Consider the following 24,546-nt stretch of genomic DNA (forward strand, 5'->3'; position numbering starts at 1 on the left):
GGGTTTACTCTATACCTAAATGGATATGTCCATTCCCATATTCCAAGTCAACTTGTGGTATTGACGGGGTCCATAAATGTGCAAAGTTGATTTGACCAAGAGGTTGTACAAGACTTAAGAAATGTATCCCCATCACCCCAAATCCACAACTAAAAGAATTCAGAAATTTAGGCCCAAGCAGACAACTATTTGGTCCCATTATATTTATGTTCACTCCTCCTAACTACTTTCTGGTTAAATATTTAAATTCAAGAAATCAAAGCTGGCAATAAATGTCACCTAAAATTGTACGTATTCTATTAACTCCTCGAAAGTAGACTATGTCAACTTGTCAAGGGCTTTTTAGAGATTGATGATGGTATTCTTATGCCATCGAAACGGTTATGTTTCACATCTTAGCATTGTTTCCAACTTTATCCTTCGATGATGCCCAGGAGGATTAAATTCGTTTTTTGATGTTTATCGATCGTTGACGAGATTGCCGAATGGCGTGTCGATTATTGATGAGACAACGAAATGAATAGTAGTACTACGAATGAAGACATCAACCACAAAAAGGTGTCATCTTCTTCTTGCTACACTTGCATATTTACAATTTCATAGCCCTGAATTAGTCGGTGAACAAATGACATGGTGCGATTCAATATAATATTTCTCACCTTCCTACCCGTTTCATTTGTTATTGCTACCACACACAATGCGCTTTATATTGGGTACAATTGCACAGGTAGCACAAATTCCTCACTAGATAGTAATCGAGCCTCGCCCTCGTACCTGTACAACCTATATAATCTCCTAGGAGCCTTCACTTTACAGGCCTCAAAAACCGCCTATTACAACTCTTCCTTGGGCGAAACACCCAATTGTGTGTACGCTTTCTTCATCTGTCGATTCGATCAAGATTCTCGAAGTTGCAGCTCTTGTATCAACGAAGCGAAAAATCGAATCCTCAAAGCATGCCCATACCAAACGGAGGCTATCATTTGGTACGAAAATTGCATGATGCGTTATTCTCGATTCTCGTTCTTCGGAAAAATGGATGTATCTCCATGGGTACCAATAACAGCACCGCAAAACATTAGTAAAAGTCAAGTAACCCATTTCGCAAGTAGTATGCGAAAGAGTATGACCGATTTGGCGACCTTGGTAGCCGATGTTCCGCCTCCAGGGGCCAAGTTTAAGACGACAATGGTGAACATTTCAGGGTTTGGGAATTTGTATGAAACGGCGCAGTGTGTACCGGAACTTACAGCTAAGGATTGTCACCTTTGCCTAACGACGGCTATCGAGAGGGTTGCAATAAGTGTTAGTGCCCGCGCCTTGTTGCCTAGTTGTATTGTTTGGTATCAGACAACGCCTTTCTATAACTCATCAGCAATCACCTACCCGTTTTTTAACTCAACCTCGGGGACACACCCACCACCCACAACTGCAACCGGTAAACAACTTTTTCCCTTCCTGGTTAGTACGCTTGTAAAGAATTACTACTTCCGTTTCATAAAAATATTTACGGTTACTATTTGCATAAATTAAGAAAAAAATGAGAAAATTAGTTGAATATAAAAAAAATATGGATAAAGTTGGAGAAATGTGTAAAAAGATGGGTGGTTGTAAGAAAAAGTGGGTGGAAAAATGTAAATATTGTGGGGCTAAGAAAGGTAAGGTAATAAATTTTCATGTCCAGAAATAGAATAAAACATGATGTAAAGAATATTTTAAACTGGACTAAAATGGAAAGTGTAAAGATTATTTTGAAACGGAGGTAGTAGATCAAAGACACAAGCACACGATATTCACTATGCAGGAAAAAAAAATATATGAGAGAATATGTAAAAGAACGTGACATTGTGATTCTTTTCTGATAAAAAAACAGAACACATTCTGCTCCACTCACTTATAATTTTCAATATAATTTGAAGGACAAATTGTTTTTTACCACCTACAAAAATCGAAAAATTATTTTTTACCACCTAAAAAATTAAAACTTGTATTTTACCACCTAAAGATAATTAAAACATTTTTTTTACCACCTAAAAAACGAAAAAATAGATGAAACATTTATGTATGGCTACCTAATTCAATTTTCCTCCAATATTATACATTCCTTGTGTGATTTTCTTTAACTCTTTCACCCTTCGCTCTTTACTTCCATTAAATTTTGTCAATTTTGTAAATTAATGGTGGTGAAAAATTATGTAAATTAATAGAAAATAAGGAAGCGGGGGAAGAAAATAGAGTTAAATACATGAAATCGTGGAAGAATAGAACATATTAGAAGTACCGTTATTATGACCCCCTACATAACATTTTCATCTATCTATCCATTTTTCAGGTGGTAAAAAACAATTTTTAAATGTTTTTTAGGTGGCAAATTACAAGTTTTAGTTTTTTAGGTGGTAATAAATATTTTTTCGATTTTTTTAGATGGTAAAAAGCAATTTATCATAATTTGAAATTTTATTTTGCAATGCAGAAAAGAAGAATAGATCATCACATATTGTTGCGGCGGTTAGTGTTCCCATAGTTCTTGCAATCTTGCTTCTTTCCGGTGCTTGGTTTTGTATCTATCGTCATAAGCGCAGAAAACCATCCTCAGGTAACTCGGCAACTTTTTTCAGAAAATCTTGAAAATATCTTTACTAAAATAAATTAAACAGAAGTTAATGAACACGATTGCTATACGCAACCTTCAATTACTTTGGCGCACCCCTCACTACAAGAAATGTTACTATTAACGACGGGAAATCCCGTCACGAAAGGCCAATAATCGTTGATTAACGACGGGATTTCATGTCGCGAACCCGTCATAAAAGGGGGCCGTCGTTAATAGAAATCCCGTCGTAAATTTGTCGTAAACCCGTCGTAAAAGACATTTGCGACGGTTATTCCCGTCATTGTTTGGTTGTTAGTCCCGTCGCAAAAGGCTTTTGCGACGGGATATTTGACCCGTCGTAATTAGGTTGTCGTTAAAGATACAAATTCTTGTAGTGCCTGTAAAAAACCAGAAATACCCTTTTTAATTCTTTGGTTTCTGTATGAAATACTTAACTATATTTTGTTCAATCTGTATGAAATAGTTAACTCTATTTTGTTCAATCTGTACGAAATAGTTAGTTCCATTATGTTCAATATATACGAAATAGCTAATTCTGTTTTGTTCAATCTGTACAAAATGGAAGTGTATATTTCATATAAGTTACATGAAGTGACTCGAAAAAAACAGAAAAAACGGATATTACCTCAATTCCAAGGTCTTCCAAGTCAAAAAAAATCGTCTATGTCAATCCAAATACGTATTCTAATTTTATCACGTACACGTTACACTAAAAAAAATTCAAGTTTACGTGAACATGCAAAAGGATAAAGCTCATAATCAAGATATTCCTAGCATAATTTCTGGTGACTTGACATTATGTTCTTCAAGAATAATCATAAAATCGTGGCTAGCAGCTTGTTATTGAATACTCCTATGTAGTCTAGGATAAAAGCTAAGTCAATTTTTGATTATTTATCACAAATTACGATTCATTTTGTATTAGAAAACTTAATTCACGCTTGGAACACAAATGACATGTCTAATAATAGGGGAAAAGGTTGAGAGAAAACAATAAAAGTGGGGGTTAGGTTTTTTTTCAGAATGAAACAAGTGAAAGAAAAAAGGGTTGCGTCAAATAAAATCATGCTGCATTTAGCACCCCTTAATGAATGACTACGAAGTAGATTTGACCTTAGATGTCTTGCTACCTATTATTACAGATATGGAAGATATTGTTGGATTAGAGTCACTACAATTTGACTTCAGGACAATAAAAGATGCAACAGGGAATTTCTCCCTACGTAATAAACTTGGACAAGGTGGATTTGGTGTGGTTTACAAGGTATAGTTCGATAACCTTATCTTTAACTAGCTACTACATAGTACGTAGATTTTAATTAAAATACACTCTGAGACTAATCCAATAACATTTTACACTATTTTTGTTACCTACACTACAAGTGTTGTGGGCAAAATTACCGCGCCTTCGTGTACCAATGAGGATGCGACACGTGGCATGTATTACGCCCCCTAAGCAGAAACCATACGAAGACTACTCCACAGCACGTATCTACAATGTATATGTATTTGTATTTAAGAGTGTATAAATGTATGTAGTGTACCTATACCTGAAAAGGGGCCTAAGTAGTAGGTATCCCAAGTAGCATGAATAAGCACAATAGGCCCAAGCAGCCCACTATTGCCAAAAGGGGCCAGAGAATTGTAAGGAGAAAGGACACATGTCCTCCTCCCATACCCTAGCCAATCATGTAAAGGGAATATTAGGTCATTCCCACAAAAACCTAGTACTATAAATAGTCCCACTTCCCTAGAAAAAGGGGTCACAATCAATACATTCAAGAGCAATTGCTGCTCTGCCTTCTCTCTACTTTCTCTCTCTATAAAAATACAATCTTGTGAAATCCTTAAAAGTTACCGGAAAACCTCCAAGGTATCTCACCGGAAAAACCCCACAACATTTGGCGCCGTCTGTGGGGAGGTACGGTAACATGGAAGATCAACGACAGGACAACGATACTGGGCGGCCTACGCGAGTAGAGCGGCCACCCCTCGAAAGAGAAATGTCGACTGAACATCATACGCCGGCCACGAGAATCACTGGAGATGCCGCGCGTATATTTGCGGCCGGGCACACCCCTCGTCGCGCTGCCGAGGTAGAGGTGCTCAGCGAGGAGGACGACCAGGCCAATCGCACCCCTCCTGGAGGACACCTGGATCCTCGGGTGGATACGGTAATAGAGGAGAACCCTGATATGCCTGTCTCTGTGGGTGCTCTTCGGGCTATTTTGGCTGAGTTCCAAGCTGATGTGGGAAAGACAGTTAATGCTGAGGTACAGAAGAGTATGCTGATCTACACCACTGCTGTGGCTGCAAATCATGAGGGGCCGGCAAGCAATAGGCCAACACTTTCTTTGCGCCCCCCAAACGTCTGGACCAGGCTGACAGGCGAGGACCTGAGGAGACAGCCGCCAGCAAGTCAGCCCAATCAGGCAATGTCTTACCTACCACGCCGACTGCCACGGCGGCTGATCGGAGAAACGTCCCGAGGACGTGAGCAGCCACGCGCAGAGCAATTGCCTGACTCTGAGTCTGAACTTTCTGACACTGGGTCAACCCCCGTCATGCCGGATAGACCTCTCCCTCATCCAACTTATACGCATCTGAGCCAGGCGCGCCCAGGGGTCACCCGTCCAACCCGTCAAACTCGCGGACGCGAGTCTTCCCTGCGGGTACCCTACTCAAGGCGTCAAGATCCTGTGTATCACATTTAGGAGGGGGTGTCCAACATGGCCCTAGGGCACACCACCCCTTTTGCAGACTCCATCATGAGAGCCCCGAGGGAACCCAAAGTCAAGCCGCCCAACATTGATGCTTACGATGGGACCACAGATCCAGACATGCACCTCTTGGTTTACCGGCATCACATGTATGTCCAAGGAACAACTGACTCAACCTGGTGTAAGTATTTTCCGGGCACACTCAAAGGAGTAGCATCTAAGTGGTTCGAGAGACTTCCAGCCGGAACTATTCGCTCTTTTTCGGAGCTCGAGCTATTGTTCTCTACTCGGTTCATGGCTCACAAGGAAGAGAAGAAGACGAGCATGCATCTGAGTAGGATTCAGCAAGGGAAAGACGAGTCTTTGAGGAGTTATGTGAAGAGATTCAATCTAGAGGCAGGGAAAATTCCGGATTTGCCAGATGGTGTTGCATTCGATAACTTCATTCGAGGGCTTAAAAAGGGCTCTTTCAAGTTTGATCTGGTAAAGAAAAGCGTCCGAACAATGCCAGAAGTGCTGGATGAGGCCGAGGCCTTCATTCATGCAACAGAGATTTGCAGCGTCCCGAAAGATCCCAGAGGAAGTGATACCGCCGAGCTAGCGGCAAAAAAGAAGAAATTCGAAAAGAAGAACCGGCCTAACGGGACGTGGGCTATTGCAAAAGAGTCAGACAGGGCCCCCGGAGCGGCAGGTCAGAAACAGTCCAGAACTTATGATCGGGAGCGATTTGAGTATAACACAGACATGTACACAATTCTGATGGACGTCGGGTCCAAATATGACATTGATCGTCCATTTCCCATGAAGTCGCCACCAGAAAGTAGGGACCCCAAACTGTACTGTCACTTTCACAGTGACATTGGGCATGACACCAATGAATGTAAGAGCTTGAAAAGGGCATTGGACGGCCTAGCCACGAAGGGATTCTTAAAGAGTTATATCAGTAGGAACACGGGAGGTTCTGGCAAACCCTTCTACAAGAAAAACAAATCCCCTCCCTCGGAGGAAGATGGGAATCGTACCGACCCAGAGTGCGTAGCAGTCATCTCCGGAGGATTGGTCGCCGGCGGGCCGACCATGAGGGGCCAGAAGGATTATGCCAAGCGATTGGGGCAAGTGATGCTGTCCGGCAAGGCCACAGTTGACCCGTTTCCAAAAGTTGAAATCGGCGAGGCCGACCGTGGGAAAATCTCCACCCCGCATGACGATCCTTTGGTAATTGAGTTAAAAGTTGCTAACCTGGGGGTTAGGCGTATTTTGGTTGATACAGGAAGTTCGTCGGACATAATTAGTCTAGAGTGCTTGAATCGGCTGCAACATGATTCCTCAAAGATTGAGAAAATCCACTATCCCATTATAGGCTTCGGAGGTAGTATCATCCACCCAGTCGGCATAATTACCCTTCCTCTGAGGATGGGAAATAAAAAGGAATCTCGACAAATGGACGTCCGTTTTCTCATAGTGAAAGACCTGACGGCATATAACATCATCTTGGGGCGTCCCACGTTGAATAGGGCAAAGGCTGTCATTGTGACTCATCTGATGCTTCTTAAGTTCATTTGTGACGATGGGAGTGTCAGCACTATACATGGTGACCAGCAACAAGCTAGAGATTGCTACCTAACCACCTTGAGTCCAGAAGCATGGGGGACGGGTGAAGAGAAAGGGACATCGAGAAACAAACGAAAATGTGGCGACACACAACCCAAGATCGTCAAAGAAACATTAACTATCTCAGCAGGGCACATGGAAGAGAGACGCCCAGAGCCTGTTGGGGCCCATTTCAATGTGGTATTAAACACAGATAAACCTGACAGAGTAGTGCCCATCGGGATTTCTCCTGACGACCCGCTGGCGGTAGAGTTGGTCCACCTTTTGAGAGAATTTGAAGATATCTTTGCTTTCACAGTGGACGAAATGTCGGGTATTGACCCTGCTGTGGCCGTCCATAAGCTGAATGTGGACCCAAACTTCAAACCGGTTCGTCAGAAGAAAAGGAACCATGGGGAAGATAGAAATCAGGCGGCAGCCGCGGAAATACAAAAGTTGATGGAGGCAGGGTTCGTCAGGCCTAGTCAGCACCCCGACTGGGTTGCTAACGTGGTCCTCGTCAAAAAACCTAATGGTACATGGAGAATGTGTGTTGACTACACCAACCTCAATAAGGCATGTCCAAAGGATAGTTTCCCATTGCCCAAGATTGACCGGCTCGTCGACTCTACAGCAGGGCATGCTATGATGAGCTTTATGGATGAATACTCAGGGTTTCATCAGATCCGTTGTGGCCTGACGACCAGGAAAAAACGTCATTTGTTACTGAACAAGGCCTTTACTGCTACAAAGTGATGCCGTTTGGGTTAAAGAATGCACCGGCCACCTTTCAGCGTCTTATTAACACTGTGTTCATTAAGCAGCTCGGCAGAAATATTGAAGCTTACATTGATGATATGATCGTAAAAAGTAAGCTGAGGGCGGCGCACATAACTGATCTCAGGGAGACATTTGAGACTATTCGAGCTTACAACATGAGGTTGAATCCTAAGAAGTGTGTGTTCGGGGTGACGGCAGGCAAATTCTTAGGTTTCTTGATTGATGAAAGAGGAATCGAAGCCAACCCAGACAAAATCCAGGCAATAATTGATATGAGCTCACCAAAGACAGTGAAGGAGGTCCATCGGCTCACAGGTTGCTTGGCCGCCCTGGGCAGATTCCTTTCCAGGGCTGGAGACAAGTGCCACTACTTTTTTAGGTCTGTTAGAAAGAAGGCCAAGTTTGAATGGTCGGACGAGGCCGAGGCGGCATTGGTCAGACTAAAGGAGCACTTGCATACCTTGCCTCGTCTTGTTAGTCCCTTGCTAGGAGAGAATTTGTACATGTATCTTGCCGTGTCCGAGCACTCGTTGAGTGCCGTTCTACTGACAGAGAGGGAAGGAATACAGATGCCGGTATATTTTGTCAGTCATGTTCTTCAAAATGCTGAAGTTAGATACCCTACAGTGGAAAAGTTTGGCTTAGCTCTGTTCATGGCCAGCAAAAAACTCCGTCCTTATTTCTTAGCTCACAAAATAGTGGTCTACAGAGATCAACCGCTCAAACTTCCCTTCACAAAGCTGGAGGCGTCAGGACGAATGCTGAATTGGGCAATAGAGCTGAACGCCTTTGATATCACTTATGAGCCGAGGAAAGCTGTCAAGGGGCAGGCATGTGCCGACTTTATTGTTGAAATGACGAGGCCTGACTTTGCCAAGAATACAAACACGGTGTGGACAGTGTATGTAGACGGCTCATCCACACAGAATGGATGTGGAGCTGGGATAATCTGTCACTCCCCAGAAGGAGACACTTTTGAGTATGCTATGCGATTTAACTTCCAGGCGTCAAATAATGAAGCCGAATATGAAGCCCTGCTTTGTGGCATTAAAATGTGTAAGGCGGCAGGCGCCGAGGAGATTGTAGCACTATCTGACTCCCAACTGATTGTGAGCCAAGTTAATGGGACCTACGAAGCTAGGGATCCGACTATGGTCAAATACATGCAGGCCGTCCATCAGGAAGTAGAGCCACTGAAAATTTTTGAAGTAAGGCAAGTCCCTCGCTCGGAAAATAACCAAGCTGATGCCCTGTCAAAATTGGCAAGTTCCGCGTCTTGTGATACCCCTCGGCACGTGTTTTGGGAGGTAAAAGAGCACAGAAGTGTTGAGCAAATGGAGGTGGAAACTCTTGACAGGACGTCCACATGGATGGATGACATAGTAAACTTCAAAATGAATGGAGTCTTGCCCGAAGACTCAAGGGAAGCGGAAAAACTTCAGAAGAAATGCTCTTGGTTTGAAATGTGGAACGGCACCCTCTATAAAAAGGCCTACTCCCGTCCTTTGTTAAGATGTGTAACACCTGAGAAGGGGCAGGAAATTCTAGAAGACCTTCATCAGGGGTGTGCAACTCGCATATTGGTGGAAGGGCTTTGGCTGAAAAGGCACTTCGAACCGGCTATTACTGGCCGACTCTTAAGGAGGACGCAATTTCACTGGTCAAGAAGTGTGACAAATGCCAGCGTTTTTCTCACCTAATACACCAACCGGCACGAGTTCTGACGCCCATTACAAGCCCAATTCCATTTGCTAAATGGGGGATGGATCTTCTAGGCCCATTTACGGCCGCACCAGGAGGAAGGCGTTATGTCATCGTTGCTGTAGATTACTTCACCAAATGGGTGGAGGCAGGAGCGCTCAAAAACATAAAAATACTGATGTGAGAGCATTTATTTGGAAGAACATCATGACTCGCTTTGGGATTCCACAGGCTATCGTCTTCGATAATGGGCCCCAGTTTGAGACGCCTAAGCTGAAAGAGTGGCTGGCAGATCACGGCATACACACTTGTTTTGCATCAGTCGGACGACCCCAAGCCAATGGTCAGGTTGAGGCGTTCAACAAAATTATCTCCGAAGGAATGAAAAAGAAGCTTGACGAAGCCAAAGGTCTATGGGCTGATGAGCTGCCAAATGTCTTATGGTCCATCCGCACCACGGCTAAGAATTCAACCGGTGAAACACCCTTCTTGCTAGCCTATGGCGCCGAGGCTGTCCTACCCATAGAAATGTGTGAACCAACGTTGAGAGTCATGCTGTATGACGAAAATGCTAACTGGGAGACAATGAAAGCAGCCTTGGACTTCCTGCCCGAGGTTAGAGGAAATGCAGCGCTCAGACAACAGCTGTACAAGATAAGGATGGCAAGAGAATACAACAAGAGAGTCTCTAATAGAGTGCTCAAAGTGGGAGATTTTGTCCTCAGGAAAATGGAGTCCACAGGACGAGCAAATGAACAGGGTAAGCTGACGCCCACTTGGGAGGGACCTTATGAGATCTATGATGAGGTTAGAGATGGAACCTACCGCATTCAAGACATGCAAGGCCGGCCTATTTTGCGCACTTGGAATGCCGACAATCTCAAGAAGTATTTCTTCTAGATATGTGCTAAGCTTTGTCTTACTTACCACGATCCATTGCCCAAGGGGCGGCCTCTAATGGTCATAGTAGGGTAGTAATTACTTTTGTAACCGGCTAAATTCGCCTTGCAAAGTTATAAATAATACTACTCTATGTGTCTCGTAATATTTATTGCTCGCACAATGAATATAAAAATGTACACTCCAATGCATAACCAAAGCCTAATTGTATGACGGCCTGAGAAGTGGCCCAGATTAGCAAAAACTCTCAACAAGACTAATTGTTTGAAGCCTAAGAAGTGGCCCAGATTAGCACCAAGTTGTAGGCTGATCACCTATCCAACTCCCTTCCCAGTATAGCAAGCCGCTGGCCAACCAGTACGGCATAGTAAGTGCCAGCGGCACAAATAAACTTAAATCATAGGTTGTTCGTTCAAAAGCTCAGCGGCACCAATATCTTTGAGATAAAGGTTGTTTGCTCAAAAGCTCAGCGGCACCAATAACTTTGAGACAAAGGTTGTTTGCTCAAAAGCGCGGCGGCACGAACATTTGGCCGTCCAGTCCATTTGACGAGCATGTCTAGCGGCAATCATACCTATTGATTGACTTGCGTCAATCAATGTCGGTATAGACACGCTCGCCAAAGAAAGAGACGACCACAGTAGTGCCTAGCGCATGCTCAGTTGCCTGCGGCACCAATATCTTTGAGACAAAGGTTGTTTGCTCAAAAGTGCGGCGGCACGAACATTTGGCCGTCCAGTCCACTTGACGAGCATGTCTAGCGGCAATCATACCTATTGATTAACTTGCGTCAATCAATATCGGTATAGACACGCTCGCCAAAGAAAGAGACGACCACAGTAGTGCCTAGCGCATGCTCAGTTGCCTGCGGCACCAACGTGCTTAGTGTATACTCAGTTGCACCTTGGCTACCATACCTATTGATTAAGCCTATTGATTAAGGAATAATCAAATTACGAAGAGCAAATAAATGCGAGATAAAAGAAGCAACAAAAATAACCTATTTACTTATAAAACAACGCCCGTAGAAAGGCGTGTAAAAGTAGCCCAGAATTCAAAAGCAAAAAGAAAGAAATTGTTGTGTGCTCAGCAGGCACAATGGTACAGACGCCAGCAGCGCCAAAACTTAACAAAATGATTGTTTTTTGCCCTTAGGCATGGGAACACTTGAATAAAACTTTGAAGAACTTGGAAGGAAGCAAATCAGGGAGCAGCCGCATCGTCCTCATCATCAGAGGGTACAAACTCAAGGGGCGGCTGACCGAGACGCTCAGCAGCCAACACAGCGGCACTGTGTTCCAATCGCCGCTGGAACCACGCAAGATCATACTCTGGCATGTGGCTCTCCCAGGCGTGCTTAACAGCGTCCTTGGCCGCCTGCTCCCCCTGATCATAGGATTCCAGAAGACGCTCACGCAAGGTGCGAACTTGCGACCTGGCCGTCTCCAGCTCCCCACGAAGATGCTCGACTTCCTCAGCCGCCTCTTTGACCTGAGGGTACTCCCGCAACTGGTCCTTAAGCGTCCGTATTTCCGCCGCCGCTGTCTTGGCCTCCTCGACCATTGTCACCATGTCTTTGTCCTGCGCCAAGATCTTCTTAAGCAGCTCGGCCTTGTCAGACCTCAACGAAGCTACCTCCTTTGCTTGAAGGTCTATGGTCGTCTGCATCTGCAGGCGGACCTCTTCAATGGCTTTGAACGCATAGTCGCCATGGTGGGTGGACTCAGCCACCTGAGCTTTGAGCTCCTCAGCAGTGCGGGTCTTCCAACTCTTGCAGAATTCCATGCGGCAGAACAACTGCAAAAGGAGCTACATGTTAGTAAATGACTCGAAAAGAAAAAACAAGTACAAGCAAGTTGGAAATAGACTCACGTCGAGAAGAGTGGCCTGGATCGCACCAAACTGGGCGTCAGTCTTGCGGCCAGGAAGAGAAGCAACATACTCTGCGGGGACGGCCTTAAAAACCTTATGGCATATAGCCACCCTATCCTTTGACGAATAGTGGGGAGTAGCGGGTACGTTCTCGTCCTCTGCAGCAGCTGCATCCTTCCCTTTGTCTTTGGCTATAGGAAAAACAACGGCCTTAGGATGACGCGGAGAGTAAGAAGAACTGCCAGAGGAGGCTCGATACGTCTGAACGACGTTCGAATAATACTTACCGCCCGATGACCTAGCTCGGCGGGCCACCTCCGCAGGTATCTGGGAATGGACGTCGGCCGGAATTCCAGAAAGAGGGTCCTCCAGCTCGTCAGGATGCCCACCAGACTTCCATTTGGACACCAAGTCCACAACCAGAGACGGCTTGTCCACGCCAATCTCATCGTCATCAGGGCAACCCCCCTCAGCAACCTTCGACTCGTCCTTCTTCACAAGACGGCGGGGTATGGGTTTGGGCTTTTTGAAGGTACTCGGAGTCTCCGAGCCAGCTGGCACGGCTCTCTTCTTAAGCTGGGACAGAGTCGTCCCCTTCTTCTTCCCTGACGCCCTAGCCGCGTCCTTAGCTTGCTAAAAAAGAACGTAAAGGACAGTCAAATATTGGGCCTCGTCATCAATCACAAGTCACTCACAAGATAGTGGCTCGTCATTCAAAAGGACGTCCGTCTCAAAAATGACAAGGCGTACCTTATCAATCACAAGTCACTCACAAGATAGTGGCTCGTCATTTAAAAGGACGCCCGTCTCAAAAATGACGAGGCGTACCTTATCAATCACAAGTCACTCACAAGATAGTGGCTCGTCATTAAAAAGGACGCCCGTCTCAAAAATGACGAAGCGTACCTTATCAATCACAAGTCACTCACAAGATAGTGGCTCGTCATTAAAAAGGACGCCCGTCTCAAAAATGACGAAGCGTACCTTATCAATCACAAGTCACTCACAAGATAGTGGCTCGTCATTAAAAAGGACGCCCGTCTCAAAAGTGACGAAGCGTACTTTATCAATCACAAGTCACTCGCAAGATAGTGGCTCGTCATTAAAGAGGACGCCCGTCTCAAAAATGACGAGGCGTACCTTATCAATCACAAGTCACTCACTGAACAATGGCTCGTCATTTAAAAGGACGCCCGTCTCAAAAGTGACGAAGCGTACCTTATCAATCACAAGTCACTCGCAAGATAGTGGCTCGTCATTAAAAAGGACACCCGTCTCAAAAATGACGAGGCGTACCTTATCAATCACAAGTCACTCACTGAACAGTGGCTCGTCATTTAAAAGGACGCCCGTCTCAAAAGTGACGAAGCTTACCTTATCAATCACAAGTCACTCGCAAGATAGTGGCTCGTCATTAAAAAGGACGCCCGTCTCAAAAATGATGAGGCGTACCTTATCAATCACAAGTCACTCACTGAACAGTGGCTCGTCATTTAAAAGGACGCCCGTCTCAAAAATGACGAGGCGTACCTTATCAATCACAAGTCACTCACTGAATAGTGGCTCGTCATTAAAAAGGACGCCCGTCTCAAAAATGACGAGGCGTACCCTATCAATCACGAGTCACTTGTAAAAAAAAAAAAAAAAATGGCTCGTTACCAAAGGGGCGCCCGTCTTAAAAAGTAACGAGGCGCACCTTGGCAACCGCAGGAAAAACACTAACTTAGGGGCCCGTCATTAAAAAGTGACGAGGCCTACCTTAGCAAACACGGGTCACATGTCAGGATATCGGCTCGTCACTAAAATGACGTCCACTGTAGACACTGGACGGGAAAAGCTTAACTTGCAAAGACAACAACCTAAGAGAATACTCACCTTCTCCTCCAACTCGGCCTTGGCTTTCTGCATCTTGGCCTCATAGATGTCGGCCATCCAATCGGTCATATCGCCCTTCCCAATATCCGCCGCCGATAACTTGCTCATCCCTTCCTCTGTGAACAAAAGAAATCCAAAGTTAGAAAAAATGAATAGACCAACGCGGAACGGCACATAAATTGGCATACAACCTCGAGTCATAGAATATCCTAAGCCTACGGCCGCTAGAAAGGCCTCGTTCCGAAACTGGCTAATGTGCGGCAACCACTCGGCCGGCACATGGAAAGTCTTGTCCACTGTTAAGTGGTAAGTGTTGGCCTTGAACAGGACCATTATCTGATCCCACTCTTCGGCAGTAAGGGGTGGAAGGGGCTCGTCACGGTTCATATAGTTGGCGTTGCAGTTCCAGCGGCTCATCCTCTCATACATCTCCTGGTCGTCCGTGTAAAACACGACCCACCTTTTCCTCCACATATGCCATTTGCTGAGCTTGCCGACCACTATCTGGTAGGTACCACGGCTGCTCAGATTAAACCACCCTTTGGCGGCACTGGGGGAACGAGAGAGGGAGACCAGATGCAGAAAAGCGTTGAAAGACGGCTCCACGTCGTTCAGCGCACATTTGGCAATATAGCCAAAGATATCAGCCCACGAGTTGGGGGTCAGCTGGGCCACCCCAATGTTAAAACCATCTAACACTTCCACAACGAAGGGGTGTGGAGGGAATCTCATGCCGAGCTTGATGGATGCGGCATACACGGGGAATTCTCCCTCGGCAAGCAGGCTGACGGTCGAGTCCAGACCGGCCGGCATGCGCATCTGGTACCCTTCCCCCACGCAGAGGTCGTCCCTCATCTTGGCCCCGTGCCTGTCTAGCCACCGCATCCAGCCTACGTCTAGGTGAATCTCCGACGGAAGCAATTGGGCCTCCTCCCGTCCTCTGGGCCTAATAGGCTGGGGAGCAGCCTCTTGCTCCTCGGCGGCCGATGACAATGGAGCGACGCTTGACTCCCCCACTGCCTGGCTCGCTGTACCCCATGACGAGCTTGCCGCTTGCTCCCCCACCTCGACATATTCGTCGATCTCTTGAAAGAGTTCGGCATATTCTTCGTTGGCTGCCGGGGCGGTGGAAGAATACCTCTCCCTAGGGGGTGTGAATGTTTCCTCCCGCAAGCGCAAGCACGTAGGATCTGCCGTTTGCTTGGTTCTAGCCATGCCTTCTGCATAGTGAACGAAGCACGGCTTAGGAGTGACCAACAATGAAGAAAAAGACGCGATTGGACGCCCGCCCCGACAAAAGACGAACGGCGTAAAAATCTCAATTAAAACCTTCAAACCCTTACCTAGTACTAGGAGGCCGGCCGCTAACAAAAGGAAAAATGACGAGGGGATAACAAAAACAAGAAAGAAAGGCGAAAACTAACCTTGAAAGATCTGTGAAGTACTTGGTGAAGAACAAGTTGAACTTGGTGAAGAACAAGTTGAATTTGGTGAAGAACAAGTTGAATTTGGTGAAGAACAGGTTGAGTTTGGTGAAGATCAGGTTGAGTTTTGCGGTGGCCGGAAATCGCCTGCTGGTGGTGAGAGTTCGCCGGAAATCGCCTGTGTAGAGCTCTGTGAAAATGAAATGTAATAAATGAATTTTACCCCCCTCTATATATAGGGAGGGGCAAAATGGAGAAAGGTGACACATGTCACCACCTCAACACCTGTCCCAGAGACGAAGATGCAAATCAAAGGTCAAGAACCGATATCCGGAAAGTGTTTCCAGAAATGCCCTTCTTGAGGGGCAAATGTTGTGGGCAAAATTACCGCGCCTTCGTGTACCAATGAGGATGCGACACGTGGCACGTATTACGCCCCCTAAGCAGAAACCATACGAATACTACTCCACAGCACGTATCTACAATGTATATGTATTTGTATTTAAGAGTGTATAAATGTATGTAGTGTACCTATACCTGAAAAGGGGCCTAAGTAGTAGGTATCCCAAGTAGCATGAATAAGCACAATAGGCCCAAGCAGCCCACTATTGCCAAAAGGGGCCAGAGAATTGTAAGGAGAAAGGACACATGTCCTCCTCCCATACCCTAGCCAATCATGTAAAGGGAATATTAGGTCATTCCCACAAAAACCTAGTACTATAAATAGTCCCACTTCCCTAGAAAAAGGGGTCACAATCAATACATTCAAGAGCGATTGCTGCTCTGCCTTCTCTCTACTTTCTCTCTCTATAAAAATACAATCTTGTGAAATCCTTAAAAGTTACCGGAAAACCTCCAAGGTATCTCACCGGAAAAACCCCACAACAACAAGAATTTGTATTTTTAACGACAACCTAATTACGACGGGTCAAAAACCCCGTTCCAAAAGACTTTTGCGACGGGGCAAACAACCAAACAAAGACGGGAACAACCGTCACAAATGTTTTTTACGACGGGTTAACGACAAGATTTTCCATTAACGACGACCCTCTTTTATGACGGGTTTGCGACTGGAAATCCCGTCATTAATCAATGATTATTGGCCTTTAGCGACGGAATTTCCCGTCGTTAATGGTACAATTTTTTGTAGTGCTAATATAAAATTGTAGTGTGTGATTAATGCAAAAGTCGTAAATATTGCAGCTAAAAGAGAACATATAAATTGTATGTCATTCCCTTAGAATTAGCATTGAAGAGAATATGATGTCACAATTCAAAGGGTTCATTCTACTATATGCCCCCATCCCTTTTAAATCTTCGATTTTGTCCTTCCATGAAGCTTGCTACTATCTTCGATGGAAGTACGAGGAAGTAAAAATCACAATCGTCTGTTATGTTTTTGTAAAAACATGACAGCAAAAAAATTCAATGAAATGCTACATGTTTTAAACAAATGATACTCTATTTTTAATGAAATGGCAGGTACTCTTTTTAACGAAATGGTACATGTTTTTATCAAAATTGCATGTACTCTGTTTAACGAAATGGTACTCTTTCTTTTAATGACACTACAACATAAACGAGTAAATGCAACGGTCAAATGCAACAGTTAAAGCTATTGCAACGGTGGAATGCAACAGTTAAAGCTATTGCAACGGTGGAATGCAACGGTTTTAACTAATGCAACGGTTTAGTGCAACGGAGTAGTCTGATGCAACGACATTTTACAACAGTTTAATGTATTGCAACGGTTTAGTTCTACGGTATATAAAAGACCGCTGCAGTAGGTGATCAAAAGCTTCTCTTTTTTTCCTTATTAGGCAGGGAAAATAGAAATTGTACGAAGTACGAGGGACTCGGGTCTACAGGGTTCGGAGCAATATCATAAATTTTCATTACCCCATTTTCCAAAATCTTACCCCCCCTTCCTGCTTGCCCCAAAACCCACGCTTTGAGCCTTTCTCTCTCTTCCTCTTCAGGTTCACCACTCCCGTTGTTCGATTACGCTCCACCATTTTTTCGCTTGCTGTTCATTCTCTTTCATTGCAAGGTCGTTTCTCTTCCTTTTTTTAGTTTCAATTTTCAATTATAATTTTCAATTATAATTTTCAATTTCCCTAATGTCATTAATTTCCGTTCTCTAATCTGATGCAATCGAAATTTAAGGTTAACTTGATGAATGTTGATTGCGGCTATACCTTGAAATCTCCATTTAAATCTCAAATTTCGATAATTACAAGGTAATTTCTTGCTAATCTGTTCATCAACTTCTTAATTTTGTTATGAAATTCGATTTGTTTTCAGTTAATTATTTTTCTTGGTTCTAGGTTTAAGAAATTTGATTGGAGTTAGTAGCGTAGATTGTCTTGGGAATTTCAGATTTTGTACACTTAACATTTTTTTGGGTTTTAGGGTTTAGGTTTAATATTTTTTCGAGTTTAGTTAATTCAATATGCACTTCAGTGAAGTTTCGAGTTTGATTTAGAATACTGTTCTTTCTCGCTTCTTCAATACCTTAATTTTTCCTTGATGTGTTTTTCTCTCTATTTTAGCCTGTAATTTAACTATTTTGTACTTCATATGTGTTTGGTAAGTTGTTCCAATTGATGATTCCATATTGAAAATGATTGTGATAAATAGCATAAATGGTGGTTTTGGTGATGTCTGTTTCCTGTTTCCTGTTTCCTCAATAATCATATCTGGTCATAAGCTAAGTTAGAACACTACAACAAATAACCATTTTAACGGCATTTATTTAGCGGCATTTATGTTAAATGTCGCTTTAGTGTTTACTTGGGTGGCATTTAGTAGTGGCATTTGTTTGAAAAGCCGTCTAAAGCCCAATGGCATTTGTTTGTTTCCCATATGGCGCTTGTTTCGAATAAAAAGCGAAAAAAATGTTTAAGTAAAAACATCCCTCCCAATTACCCAAACACCAAAATATTATGATACCACCACCGTCTGTCCTCCCTCCCTAACTCACTCACTCTCTCTCTAAATCTCTCAACTGTTGTAGGCTTGCAACTACGAATTTGAGTCTCTTTCTGCGATACATCCAGATGCGGTAGATCCTCTTCAAGAAGGTTTTCCATCTCAACTTTAACATATATTCGTTGGCCAAAGGATGTCAATTTGATGAGAGGTTCGACAATTATTGACCAGCAATTCTGGTGAATTTTGTTTTCCCATATATTATAGCCTCTTTATTTTTCATCTTTAATTGCCTCTCAAAATTAGGTTGGATTCTTGACTGGAACATATAGTTGGGTTGTTCTTTTTCCCCTCTCTTTCTGCATTTTCTTGTGTTTTCTCTATATTTTTTCTTTGCTAATTAATCAGATATGGGAAGTTAAGAATTTGTGTGTTTATGTTGTTTGTTTATTTGATAATTGGGTTTTGAGAAAATGACATTTTTGGTAGTATTGGTTCTATAAGAGCCTCAAATTGGGGTTTATTTTAGGTTTCACTCACATGTCAATTTAATTACCTGAGTTTTTTTTTGCAAGTTATTATTAAATAAGTGGCCTCAAAACTTTCTTCAGGGTTATATATACAGTACAATTTATGTGGATTTATCTCGAATTCATATTCATGAACTTAAATTTGTTCATATGTCCTTCAAGTTAAGACAAAAATCTTTCTTGATATGTAGTAATATTTTTTGTTTATATGGTCTACTGCTTTTGGGTTGACGATCCACAAAATTTGAGTGCATTAAAACCATGGGAATTCTGTAATAAGGAAAGACTGTGTTTTTTTATGTTTCATCTATGTATGACCTTTCTTCGCATCCATTACCGTAGTTCTCTCTTAAATGACACCCTAGGGTGGTAGAATGTTGATGAGCCATATGTAATTATGTATGCACAGATATAAGGAATTGGATCCGCAATATTGAACAGCATGCTTCAGACAATGTGAACAAGATTTTGGTCGGTAACAAGGCAAACATGGATGAGAGAAAAGGGTAATTTATGTTTCCCCCTCTCTCCCCTTCGATATCTGTCTATAAAATTATAGTGTTTGGTACTGATTTGAGAGTTTCATTTACATGTTGTTCCTACCTCGAAGGGGAAAGCCCTGACTGATGAGTATGGGGTCAAATTCTTTAAAACAGTTAACTTGTTGCAGGTGGTTGCTTTTTTTGCTTATACTTTATCTGTCATCTTCTGCTGAATTGAAAATGTAACAGAGTGCCAAGACAATCTTGAATGTGGAGGGGGTCTTCCTTTCAATAGCAAGGGATATTAAACAGAGACTTGCAGAATATGACTCCAAGGCTAAGGTTGTAAGTCATCATTTACCTGTCTATTTCATGTACATGATCATCGAGAAAAAAGTGATTACCCTTTTGTGGTTATCAGGTTTTGATGTGCATATTGAGAATATCTTTTGTCGTGAACTTAGTATGTATGTATGATCCTGAAGTGCTAGTTTCTTTACCTGCTTGTTAGTTGATTAACGTTGTATAGCTCAACACCACGTTCATAGTGAACTTATAAATTATCACTAGTTATCATAAGATTCCTGAAACCAAAGGGTTTATACCTTTGTTTGTTAGACATGCAGCCTGGTGGGGGACTTAAGATCAATGCAACAGACTTAGGTGCCCCTGTCCCAGCTGCTACCAAGTCGGTTTGCTGTGGCTCTTAAGCTAATTAGCGGATTTTTGGTTGAGGATTTTTGGGTGGATGATCCACAAATTTGAGGCCGTAAGATGGCACAAAATGGAGGAAAATATGAGGCTTATTTCTCGTTCGTCAAGAGCTGGTCTCCAGGTAGTCTTTCCTCCCTTTCCATAAAAAGAAGTTGTAAGGTAGTCCTTTTCATCACCTGATTTATAGTATCTCTTAGTTTTAGTTGTTCGTAGTCGTCGATCAGGTACTACAGGTTTGACTAATAGACTACATATAAGGAGTTGGGATTCATGTTATATTTTCCTGGAATTGGTTATGCCCTCTTGGTAAAGCTTCTGAACTATGATCAAATGTTGCAATTGCAAGTACAATAGTTATGTTGTTGTTTAGCTAATTTTGTTGCTATTTCTTTCCCCCCTTAAGTTTTCAAGTGAACTAAAATCACTTGTTAATCATATTTAAACCTTTTATTACTCTATTTTGTTATTCCACTATATCTATTTCCAATTCAGGCAATAACCTTTGAATTTTTTCCCTCAAGTGTTAAGTTTAATATTTGCGCACTTGTAGTTTATTCATGTGACAGAGATTTCATAAGCTAAGTTAGAATTGAATCATGCGCACTTGTAGTTTATTCATGTGACAGAGATTTCTTTGGAATAGATGTTTTATTGCTGTTGGATGTTAGACACGTACCTAAATGAGATAACATATTAGTGTATCTTATTTAAAAGAATCGAACTCTTTTATAAGGTAGTTTTTAACAAAATTACCTTTAAAATAACATTTACTTTGTTTACAATTTGTTCCTTGGTAATTTCCTGAATGTTTGAATGTACAGGTCCTTCAAGAACCAAATTAATTACACAAGAAGGAACGCCAATAATGGGGATTCAAACTTTTTGGTGGTGGATCTTATAAACTAGCGCTACACGCAGCTACATAATTAGAATTATTTTTATTTTCCTTCTGTTATGTCTTTTTGGTTTTGTACAAATATTACTTCATTTTGTAAATTGTCAATAGACGATGTGACGATAATGTGTATATATTTATGGATATTTTTAATAAAAATGAAATTTTATCCCCCGTTGTATTTTATGTTTTTGCCAATACAAATATTTATTGATATGCCCATTAGGTTCTTTGAGCATTGCATAGGTCATAATGCAACGGTTCCTAAATATGACATGAATGTTGCATTAGCTCTATACAGTCGTTGCATTATACGCTAAAGCAACGGTTCTTGTAGATTCCAAGTACCCTTGCATTAGCTATTTGAACCGTTGCATTAGGGACCTAATGCAACGGTCATCATGGATGGGAAAGGACCGTTGCATTAGCCCAATAGAACCGTTGCATCAGGACTAATGCAACGGCAGCAACTGCAACGGTTCATGAACCGTTGCAATAGACATATAGCAACGTTTTTTGGTCCTATTGCAACGGTTTTCAGGGGTTGCATTAGCTCGTTTATGTAGTAGTGTGAAATTGTACTATTTTTTAAAGAAATGCTACATGTTTTTTTATCGAAATGGCGCTCTGATGTGTTTGCTCACACATCACAGCATACCGCCTCGCCGAACTCTGGGAAGGACCCTATAATTCGAACAATACTAGTTAAATCTAGTTGTTGAAAATAAAGTTTATTTCATATCACCACTTTGGTAGGGAAAGCTTCAAGATGGGCAAGAAATAGCAGTGAAAAGGTTGTCAATATACTCGGGGCAAGGTACATCAGAGTTCAAGACAGAGATTCTTTTAGCTGCAAAGCTCCAACACAATAATTTGGTGAAACTTTTAGGATTTAGCTTACATGGAGAAGAGAAGTTGCTTGTCTATGAATTATTGCCTAATTCAAGTCTTGACAAAGTCTTGTTCGGTATCATCTCATGAAATTATATATCCCTCTTTTTTACTTCTAATTTGTACAAATATAAATAAACTCACCTATCACATAACATGATATTAATGTGTAGGCCAAAACAAGGATCTAACGTTAGATTGGAAAACTCGATACAAGATCTTACTTGGAACGGCCAGGGGACTCTTATACCTACATGAAGATTCAAGGTTAAAGATTATCCATCGAGATCTAAAATCTAGCAATATTCTGTTAGATGAAACTATGAACCCAAAGATTACGGATTTTGGACTGGCGAGACTTGTTGGAAGGGATCAAAATCATGCTGATACGAGTAAAATCGCTGGAACATAGTAAGTATATTACATACTCTATTCAATATATTATATAATTGTGTTACTATATGCCTTGAATCGCTCTTGTCCCCTTACTGCAACGCCCCAGTATGAGGATTTCGCTAAATCCATGTGTTTATTATTTTTAACGTCTTTAATTGTATTTCTTACTTCCGTTATAACTACTTGTATGCCGGGGTTTCTCCCAAAAGATTACCCATATACCTACTTCGAAGTCTCTTGAATATATCTTTAAAGTTGTTATGTAATTCTATGTATTACAGCGGATATATGGCTCCTGAGTATGCATTGACAGGGCGTTTCTCCGTTATGTCAGATGCGTATAGCTTTGGAATAATAGCTCTGGAGTTAATAAGTGGTCATATGTGTAGCTCAGTTGCCTTCCCCTATCATGAAGAAAGTCTACCTCTACGAGTAAGTTACACTACAAATTACTACCTCTGTTTCATAATGATATTTACCGTTACTATTTACACAAATTTTTAGATAAAAGAGAAAGAATTTGTAACAAGGTGTGTAAATATAATAAAATATGGATAAAGTAAAAAATATTTATATGTAAAAAAAAGTAGGTGAGTGTAAGGAAATAATAAAGTAAGAAAGTGAGTGAAAAGTTATAATTGTTGTGGGTAATAGGGGCAAGTAGTAAATTAACATGTACAAAAATATAATAAAATAAATTATAAAAAACATTACGAAACAGACTAAACGTAAAGCGTAGAACGGAGATACACTACAAGAAATTGTACTATTAACGATAGGAAAACACGTCGCGAAAGGCCAATAATCGTTGATTAATGATGGGATTTCCTGTCGCGAACCCGTCATAAAAGGGGGCCGTCGTTAATAGAAATCTCGTCGTAAATCCATCGTAAACCCGTCGTAAAAGACATTTGCGACGGTTATTCCCGTCATTGTTTGGTTGTTTGCCCCGTCGCAAAAGGCTTTTGCGACGGGATTTTTGACCCGTCGTAATTAGGTTGTCGTTAAAGATACAAATTCTTGTAGTGGTAGTATGCATCAAACGGATTTTGAGACGGATACCATAAACATCTCAAACTTAAGATGGATTGCTAAAACGTTGTCTCTAAAAAATAATTAAGATGGAATTGTATACGCAGTTCCAACGATTCGGTCTCAAATTTGTAATAGGTTTTCCAAAATCCCCAAAAGTTTGAGACGACTTCTATAGGGACTCCCTAATTCCGACTCAAATCTCTCTCTAATCATGCAACATTATGAAACGGAATTGGACCAACTAAAGACGAAATGTTTCATCTAAAGAGATTATTTTGTAGTGTTAATACAACACTACAAAATAATCATTTTATAGAGACGAGTAATTTCGTCTCTATATAGTCCAAATCCGTTTCAAAATGATGCTTAGAGACGGATTTGAGACGGAAATAGGGCGTCTCTATAGAGGGCGTCTCAAAAAAATTTGAGACGGAATTCTTGCAAAACCATTACAAATTTGAGACGGAATTTTTGAAACTCCATATACAATTTCATCTCAATTTTAATTTAGAGACGAAATTTTAGTAATTCGTCTCAAGTTTGAGACGTTTATTGTATCCGTCTCAAAATCCATCTCTAATTGATTCATAATTTTGTAGTGCAAAAGGAATTGAAGTATACTCTATTTCTAAATTTGCCTCATATGTTGTGATTATTATTCTTAATTAGTATGTTCGATCATATTCAGGCATGGAATCTTTGGAAGGACAATGCAACTATAGACTTGATAGATCCTAAACTTGATGGAAACTTCTCGAGCGATGAAATGTCAAGAAGCATTCACATTGGTTTGCTTTGTATTCAAGAAGATTCGAACAAGAGACCAACAATGGCTACGATTGTCTCGGCACTCAATGGTCACCAAGTAGCTCTCTCGGAACCGGAACCACCTTTGATTGGTCCATCAACAAACATTGCGTGCGGTTTCCACCAAAATTTGGGTTTATCATCTTCTAATGAGTTTCTGTCAAATACTGATAATATAACAGAAGTTTACCCTCGATAGAGAAAGAATCAAAATCTTCTATATATCCTACAATTTGTGTACCACGTATTCTTTTTTGTTGGTTAGGATTTGTATATTCACAGATTCTTATTTATAATGGTTGTACAATAAATATTGTACACCATAGTAAATGTTAACTCATCATGCTTAAAAGTTAATCTTATATAAAAGTTATCTAATTTTTAGTGAA

At 41.9% G+C, this 24,546-nt stretch overlaps 1 protein-coding gene across 1 annotated transcript; it reads left to right on the forward strand.

The window, feature by feature from the left end:
* Positions 1–336: 336 nt before the first annotated feature.
* Positions 337–24,546, forward strand: LOC110776347 (cysteine-rich receptor-like protein kinase 25). Its single transcript, XM_056830630.1, has 7 exons — positions 337–1,438; positions 2,474–2,596; positions 3,757–3,878; positions 21,785–21,995; positions 22,093–22,330; positions 22,597–22,747; positions 24,039–24,546. Exons 1-7 carry the CDS (start codon positions 631–633, stop codon positions 24,354–24,356), a joined length of 1,971 nt encoding a protein of 656 aa, XP_056686608.1. The 5' UTR covers positions 337–630; the 3' UTR covers positions 24,357–24,546.

The sequence above is a fragment of the Spinacia oleracea genome, chromosome 6 (assembly GCF_020520425.1).
Source record: "Spinacia oleracea cultivar Varoflay chromosome 6, BTI_SOV_V1, whole genome shotgun sequence".
Classification (NCBI taxonomy): domain Eukaryota; kingdom Viridiplantae; phylum Streptophyta; class Magnoliopsida; order Caryophyllales; family Amaranthaceae; genus Spinacia; species Spinacia oleracea.